This window comes from Delphinapterus leucas, chromosome 9, assembly GCF_059928025.1.
Source record: "Delphinapterus leucas isolate spDelLeu-1000000601 "Yukka" chromosome 9, BTC_Dleu_Yukka2, whole genome shotgun sequence".
NCBI lineage: Eukaryota > Metazoa > Chordata > Mammalia > Artiodactyla > Monodontidae > Delphinapterus > Delphinapterus leucas.
This window is the reverse complement of record NC_143137.1, coordinates 56,810,234-56,819,446: the sequence shown is the minus strand read 5'-3', so window position 1 is coordinate 56,819,446 and position 9,213 is coordinate 56,810,234. Positions and strand designations below refer to the sequence as shown.

The following is a 9,213-nucleotide window of genomic DNA, read 5'->3' as shown; positions in this document are numbered from 1 at the left end:
ACAAACAAGCCTTACTATGGAATAAATTTATTTTTAATAGCAACTTGACGCTTGAAGAATTTGTAGGAAAGAAAAATACTCAAGGCTGCAAGTAAGACTGCTTAAATAAAAGTTGGCTTTTGATTACCTGGAAGGCATAGCTATTAGTCCTTTACAAAGCACAGATTTTATTCATGTCCATTGAGGTGACTTTTGTGGATGTTTCCATTGAAAATTTTCAGCAGTTCTTCTGATGCCATGTGTTAACTGAAGTCCACATTGATTACTCTTGATTTCTCAGAATCTCTTATGTCCTGATATGTAAAGGGGGCTCCAGAATTTCTTAATGGGAGAACTTTAGACAACAACCAGACAAGTCTTCCTGGCTGAGAGGAAGGGCAATGGAACATGCTGCCGCATTTGCCTCACAAGCTTACTGTGTTTACATGGATTGTATTTAGGGTGTCTTTGGGCATTGATCTTCTTCAAGTCAAATAGACAAGAAAAAAAGGCCACAGTCAATGTTAGAGCTGTATTAATTTAAATGTCTTTGTTACTTTTATATTTTTCTAGGTCTTAGAAGACCGTCTTCAAAAGCCCAAGATGAGGTTCACACTTACACGCTGGTGCTTGACCCTCTTCTTCTTTCTGAATGTAAGTGAAACGAAGTTATTTTAAGCTGTTAGTCAAGAATGCTGAAGTAGTACGATTATGATTGGGCATTTGCAAGGGTAGACATTGTTCTCCAAAAACCAAACTATAATTTTCTTTAATGTTTTGTTAACAAATCTCCTCTTAATATTATTCAAGGAAAACTATTACTAACATTTCATACATGTTAACTTAATTTTAAGGGAATTTACATTTTGTAATGTTATACGTCAAAGTTTACGGGAATGATTGCTAATGTAGCCCTTCTGTACCTGTTTGAATGAGGATAGTTTATTTTATTATGTAAGACTGTCATGTTATTTTAATCTTCAGATAAAAGTACAGTATAATTTGCTAAAAGTAATCCAGTACTTGGAAATGTAGGTACCTTCATGCTCTTCGAAATAAATTTTCAGCAAGAATATTGTAGAAACTACTGGAATATTTTATTTCGTCTGTAAATGTCTAAGCCTTATGTCGTATTCTATAGGTGCAGAAATATTGGTATATTCTATTCATACTGATATTGTTATTCATCTCAAATGAAATCCTATGTGATCAACTATGTGTAAATATTTTTAAATTTCATAAAGCATATAACTAGACATAGATAGAAGAAATCATAAAGTAACTACTAGATAATAAGAAAGTTTGAGTATTATCCAGTCACCGTTTTTTGTTTTTTGTTTCTTTTACAAAGAGTATATAACTTTTTGTATGTTTAAAAAAAGTCACTTTTCAAAACTCTTACCTAATTTTAAAATTCAAAGACTGAAAGAATTTCATATATTTGCATGAGCACAACAGGTGTCTTATGGTTTGTGGGCATTTTTTTTTTACTAGCAAACATTGCATAGGGTACTTAAATGGCTTTGTGCTCTCTTCATTGTAACATAAATTTTGCTTCTGTGTGTTTGGGTTACCTATTGGATTTGGAGGATTTGTCCATAAAAAATTTCATACATCAGTTTCCTTCTAAAACACTCGTTATGTTCCACATTGATGCTCTCTAGAGAAAAGGAAATTTTTAAACGACGCTGACTTTAATTATTCTAAAATGTCACTTCTTGGATACATTACTAACCACTACCAATATATTTATTGAATTCTACCGACCTGATTTCCAAATGGCCTTTAAAAACTATCAGTTTGTGTCACTGCATTCCATTAGCCTCATCTACTTTTACCAAAACTACCCACTCACTTTCTCTTCTTACCTGCGGTAATACAATAGGCTTAGAACAGTGCTTGGCACTTAGTGAGTGCTAAAAAGATGGTAGTGATGACGATGACAATGACAACAATGATGAAGACATAATGCTTCTCAGAAGAACCTACTTTATGTTGTTGTTGTTCACTTAGCTGTAGTCCCCTATTTGTGTTGAGTTTATGATAATATACGGCAGTTCTGTTTATATAATGCTCAGGTAGAAAGTACGTAGGACACCAACCAGGCATCTGATCCTACCTGGAAAAAGCAGGGCTAACACTTTACAGAGCTCCATTTTATACTTTGTTATTTTGAAAGGTATGAGTAACTGAAAGCTACAAGTAATCTGAACGTAGACATTATCATTATTAAGAATGGTGACATGGAAAGTCGTTTACATCAGCTTGTGGATTCTGGATTCATAGTCCTGTTAGAGCAGTTCTGTCTGTGGCAATCAATAGGAATGTCTCCCTTCAACCCAGTAGCATGGATCCCCACATTCAGTAGGTTTGGACCATTCCTCAAAGTTCTACACAGAACAGCTCTCTACTTGTTCTGTCTCTGTACTTCTAGAAACCACCTGTAACACACAAGAAGGCTGATTGTCTTAATCAAAGTAGGAATTGCTTAAGCACACGGCCATTCAAATAGATTGCTTTACCTCTGGACCCCATGATTAGTGTGGATGAAACTTTCTAGAATGTAAGCTCCATGAGGGCAGGGACCTTGCCAGTTTTGTTCACTGCTGAATCTTCAGAACCTAGAACAGTGCCTGGCATGTGGGAGGCACTCAAAATATTAACTGAAAGAACAGTGATGTTTCGGCTGCGGACTACAGCTGTCAGTGGCAGCTTGGTGGTCGTATGTGTGGCGCCATCTACTGGAACCTTTAGGAGTGACATCACATATACGGTGGCTAAACTGCTACGTAGGACAACAATTAAGAGGTGGTTTTTGTTTGATTTTGGAAGAATCATGCAAGATGGCTTGAATGCAAAACTTTGAATTTCAGTCTTTATTCAGAAAAGCAACATGCCCTTAATGTCTCATTTCTATTTTCATGTGAGCATAAAATTATATATTTACATTCCAGAAATACATAGAATAAACATAACACTTATGATAAGCTGAATATTGTTTTTCACATTGCTTGGTGGCTTAATCACTACTGCTTCTGTTTTACCCCTTTACTGCTGAAAATTATACCACCTCACTAGCTATTTTTAACTATGAAATAATTAGCATAAAGTTAATCAATGAACTTTATGAAATTTACATGTTACTTTAAGCAGTAGTAATTCCATGATCAGAATTATATAGATGTAATGGCTATATATTTATATCTACATATATCTGGATGTTATATACATAACAGAATGCCTCAGTGTATATGTTATTTTCCGAAGAAAATCACTGAAACATTCAGCTACCACTGGAAAAATTGCATCGTCAATGCTCAAACATGAACCAGACCAGGAGCGGCCTCAGATTATTATGGTTCTTCTAAGGGCAGAAGTTCTGATTCCTCATTCCCTCAGTGTTGAAACAATCTCTGCTGAACCAGGTTACAGGAAGTTCACTGGAGTTGTTTCAACATTGGTGGAACGATAAGATCGATGCTACTGTCGTCTACGTGAACTACACCTACTTTTTGAGATGGTCATATCTCCGCTATTACTGGTGTTAAAACTGCATTAAACCAAATAATGTTGTCATTGAAAATACAGGTATAGGGTTTCCAGTTGGCTATTCTTGCACATACTGCCTCCCCATGGCCTCCATGTATTTCCAACTAACAGAGGAACATTTAATTGGTTGCTTAGTCTGTTTAAAAGTAGAATTCAGAATGTTACTTCTGGAAAGAGTGTCAAACTTAAGCAAAGTAGTTCCTAATGTCTAAAATATCTAATAAGTGACAGAAAAGATTTATATATAACATCATAATACATCTTCTAATTTGACTTGAAGATGGTGGGGAAATGACCCAGAAATAATATCAAATGATGATTTTCATATCAACTCAAGATTCTAAGAACAGAGCCACAAAGAATCAAATAGATGCATAAGCTGAACCAATCATTTGTATCTTATTGTGAGGACACTGTAATCAATTAAAGATCATGGTTACATGGTCTTTAGTCAAATTATTAAAACACACATTCATACAAATGTAGGCTAATAAAATCCAACAAGAAGCCTTTACATTAAATGTCTTCAAAATACTTTTCCTTACTCCCAAACCATCTCTCAATTCCTAATGGAATATCTGAGCATTTAACGATTAATAATTCTTTACCTTTCACAGTTTCTGGTGTCTGGAAATAGTTATAGTGTTGGTCTTTCTTGCTGGAGTGTAAGTTCCACGAGGGCAGGATCTGTGCTTGTTTTACTCAGCACCGTATCCTCAGCCTCTAGCTCGATACTTGGCTCATCAAGTTCAATGACTATTTGCTGACTGACTGATCTTAAAACCAGTGGGAAAGGGGTCATATTACAACATAATGTTGTTCAGCTACATTGGTAAAGGATTTGTACACCTTTAATAATCTTTGTCGGTTCATTAATTTCTTGTCACAAATTCTAGAGGCGTTAAAATTAGAAATAATCCTAACACTTAGTGTCAAATATATTCACAATAAGTATTCATCTACAGTTATAACAGTAATGTTATAACAATAAGTATTCACCCTCTTCTGTTTGCAAGTGATTTCTGCTCAGATGACTTGCTGCCACCCCCAGATCTAGTCCAAAAGAGAACTTACCTTCTCCTCCGAGTAAGGTTTTCCTTTCTTAATGTCTTCTCTTTCTCAAGACGCTACCATTTTTTTTTTTCTAGCCATATAGGCTAAAATATCTGGGCTATTTGACTCCTAACTGTTCTCCATTCCTTATATTCAAATATACCTCGGTGCTTTTATTACTTGAGAAAGTGCTGAGTTGCTCTCTCTTGTTCCATCTTAAGGTGATCTAGTCCATGCCTTCAGCTGCCTGGCTGGCCTCCCCAGCACTAATCTGTGGACATCTGATGCCCACCACATGAATTTTATTAACATTCTCCTTTCGCAACCTTCACTGATCAAAAAACTGCAAGACAGCTTTATTTCATCATGTTTTTAAAATATTTGCTAAAATATATTGAGCCTTTCATGTCCCAGACGTTTTGTATTCGTTCTCACAGGGCCCTGTATTATCTGATTTTCCTTGATTTCATATCTTACCCTCAAATATGCTCCCCTCCAGGCAGTATGGTTTCAGTACAGTGTTTCACACACCATTTCCTTCCTCTGGACTTACCTGCATGCCTTTCCTACCATCCACAAAGCCTTCCCTCTCCTCTCTGCCTATGTGATGGTACATATACTCAAGATCCAATTCAAATTCTACCTTGTACCTGTAGTCATTCCCAACTATTCTTCCCCCACGCTCTCTCTCTACTCTGAATTTTTATTGTTTAGTGCTCTGTATAGTTTAGCCTTTAGTGATAGGCTGTCTCATAGGACAGGATGCCCTGTCTACACAATGAGATACACTGGAAAACAGTGAGGCTCTACCGGGAATATCCTGGGGTATACAGGTCAACTTAATAAAGATGTTTATTTTAGAGACTGTAGAGAATAGAGAAAGGTACATAACACTATTTCTGCTATCAGTACATTGGGGAAACTTCAGTCTTAGAATAATTTAAACAGAATAAGGCCAATTAAAAGTGTTTCAACAGGTATAATAGAAAGCAAGGAGAATTTCTAACTTCAGAAAAAGTCAATGCAGGCTGAAGCTTGCAAGTCTTCTCCAAAAAACTCTATACAGAACATGGATATAAAAAATCAGATTCAAGCACTACTAAAAACATCAGAGCCACAAAAGAAATTGAAATCTATCTAAACACAACTTAGGACAATTTGTCAGACATTCATCTTTTCAGATACATACACACACAACTTAGATTAATGGGACCTACGATGGTAGTGAAAACTAACAGACTGACAAACCTAATGTCAGTCTGTACTGAAGATTCAAAAGCTCTAAGAGAAATATTTAAGATTTACATTGATTTTCAGCAGTGAAAATGATACCTTGTACAGGTCATCGACTGATGAAACCAATTTAAAGAGATTAAGGCCAATTACCTAAAGCAGACTATTTCAGAAGAACAGATTTTATTCTATGGAATAAATGGGGTAAATTTTTGGCAGTGTGTGCAATCTAAGTACAAACAAATCAGCTGAAAGAATCCAATTAAAACGTATTTATTGCACTAATATAGCTACTTTAAATAACATGATTCATGATTCTTAGGGGTTCCAAACAAAACAAAGTTGATTTAATATTCATATTTTGGAAATCAGGTTATTTGCTTTGTTTACTTCTAAACTTTACACTGATAAAATTAAAACAATCTTGTAAAGAGGTGCATGAGTTTGTGTGGGTGCTATATATTTTCAAGAGTGAACAGAATGAAGGCAAATAGGAAAATTTTAGGTAGAATTTATAGATGAAATGTAAGTACACTTTTTAATTATAAAGCAAAAATATTCCACATGGAGACCATGCATAATTGTTGCTTACAGAAGGAAAAATAAACGTTTTCATATTTTTTGATTGTTTCATTATGTATTCACCCATCTCTACTCCCCATAAGTAACTCAGTTTCCTTTCTAATACAGCGCCCAATTCCGGTTCTTCCTGCCACTTCAGAGGTCACCCACCCTCCAACAATAGAGCCGGAGCCATTTCTCTACCTTTTAGGAAAGCAGAGACTGTTGGAGGCACAGCACAGATGCTATGACCGAATGCAAAAGTTACCCCCATACCAAGGAGAAGGTAAAAGAAAGGACGTATGTGAATGTGTGTTTCAAACATCAGGAAAGGCTTATTTTCTTCTGTGGGTAAATATGTGTTGACTAATTTTAATTTAATATGCCAATAGTTTTAACAGTGGCTTTCATACCGTGGTATGTTTGAGTATTTCATACAGCAGACATGCCTAGTTTCTTTGCTCAAGTTCACCTGACTGCTTTTTGGCGAATATCTGCATTTACGACAAAATTACTACACATAGCCCAGTATTCACCCATGGCAAGCAGGAACAATATAGGACTATGTGAGGGAAGGAAGTAGAGAATAACAGGAGGAGAGTTGGAAAATACTGGGCAGAGAATTAGCCTGAGGCAGAGCCTATCAAAACTCTGTCTTGCTTGGGTTAATTAGGTAGTATCTTCCCTTACCTGTCAATTGGGTGGCAACTCATGCTAATCCTTCTCCTTTTCTACCCCCAGTTCCCAGAGGAATTAGAAAAAGATATCTCCTGGGCAGACGTTGTTTATCTATCACCTTCTCTAGAATGCTCTGTGTGACTGCCCAACTATTCTTAGCGCCAAGCATATTCTATTAGCTACAGAGGGCCCAGGGGAAAACAAAAGAGAGGATGTGATGACCAAGCATTGCTACATTCATTTAAATTCTCTCCCCTGACCCCTAAAGCACTTGAAAAGACCCAACAAGATCTTTTACACCCCACTGTATTCTAAGACAACACACTGCTTCCTAGGGGGAAAATTAGTTGAATATACTCTATTTACTACACATGGTTTGCCATCAAACAGTTAAGGTTTTAATTTGTAGTTCCTATTTTTAGCATTTTCCTTCAAACAAAAAAGTGAATCAATTGAAAGACACATGTCATTCTTCTGTCTGCAGCGGTTTCAGTGTTTAAGAACCTGAAAAGGCATTATGTGTAACTGCCCAAACAAACCCTTTCTCTGAAGCTAAGTGAAACAACAGAAACACAAAATTGATACTTTTAGAAACCGAGTGAGTGCAGTCTCCTTTGCTTTGGTCTTAGTCATCTTGGGAGGATGAACTTTTGTGCTACGATCATTATTTAAAACTTTTTTTATTTTGAGAACTGCCTTCAAAGCCTGAAGCTCGTTCTTTTGAATAGCTTTACGTTTTAGGGTAGATTTAATTTTTTTCAAAGAAAAAATATTCCTTTATTTGAAATTGAGAATTTACACCAGGCTTCTATGCAATGAAACACCTTAAATGCAGTTATTCTTTCACCTAATCCTCTCCGTCCATCTCCCATACATTTACTACACATTTCCACTTGGCCATTTCGCAAGTACAATATTTTCAAGTCCCACCATTACCTTACTCATAAACTCATCCCTCCTGGATACTCACTTCGGTATGTGACACCGCCACTGAGCCATTTACTCAGGATTAATATTTATTTATTTATTTTATTTTTTTTACATCTTTATTGGAGTATAATTGCTTTACAATGGTGTGTTAGTTTCTGCTTTATAACAAAGTGAATCAGTTATACATATACATATGTTCCCATATCTCTTCCCTCTTGCGTCTCCCTCCCTCCCACCCTCCCTATCCCACCCCTCTAGGTGGTCACAGAGCACCGAGCTGATCTCCCTGTGCTATGCAGCTGCTTCCCACTAGCTATCTATTTTACGTTTGGTAGTACATATAAGTCCATGCCACTCTCTCGCTTTGTCACAGCTTACCCTTCCTCCTCCCCATATCCGCAAGTCCATTCTCTAGTAGGTCTGTGTCTTTATTCCTGTCTTACCCCTAGGTTCTTCATGACATATTTTTTTTCTTAAATTCCATATATATGTGTTAGCATACAGTATTTATCTTTCTCTTTCTGACTTACTTCACTCTGTATGACAGACTCTAGGTCTATCCACCTCATTACAAATAGCTCAATTTCATTTCTTTTTATGGCTGAGTAATATTCCATTGTATATATGTGCCACATCTTCTTTATCCATTCATCCGATGATGGGCACTTAGGTTGTTTCCATCTCAGGGCTATTGTAAATTGAGCTGCAATGAACATTTTGGTACATGACTCTTTTTGAATTATGGTTTTCTCAGGGTATATGCCCAGTAGTGGGATCTTTTTTCTTTTGCCCTACCCAGGTACGTGGGGGGTTTCTTGCCTTTTGGGAGGTGTGAGGTCTTCTGCCAGTGTTCAGTAGGTGTTCTGTAGGAGTTGTTCCACGTGTAGATGTATTTCTGGTGTATCTGCTAGTGTTGGAGGGTCTCCTGCAGAGCTGGGGGGAGGCTGTGGCTCACCGCGGGGACAGGGGCAGTGGAAGTTCTGGGAAGTACTCCTTGGCTTGAGCCCTCCTGGAGTCGGCCATTATCCCCACCCTCAGGATTAATATTTATGAGTCATCCTTGTATTTTCCTGCTTTACATCCACACCCCGTTAATTACATTTCATTAATATTCCTAAATACACTAATAGTGCCTTATTTTAGACATTTAATATCTCTTACCTGGACTGTTACAATAGTCACCTAGTTTGTCTCTCTTTTTAATCTTATCCTTAAAAGCCTTCTTATTCT

The 9,213-nt window shown here is 36.8% G+C and overlaps 1 protein-coding gene across 1 annotated transcript in view; it reads left to right on the top strand.

The window, feature by feature from the left end:
* The first annotated feature begins 558 nt into the window (after window positions 1–558).
* The window catches only part of CALCR (calcitonin receptor), a 66,355-nt gene continuing 57,700 nt past the window's right edge, over window positions 559–9,213 (top strand). Inside the window, exons 1-2 of the mRNA XM_022586040.3 lie at window positions 559–633; window positions 6,505–6,661. Of these exons, the coding sequence (XP_022441748.2) occupies window positions 583–633; window positions 6,505–6,661 (208 nt within the window). The 5' untranslated portion in view covers window positions 559–582. The remainder of the gene's footprint in view (window positions 634–6,504; window positions 6,662–9,213) is intronic.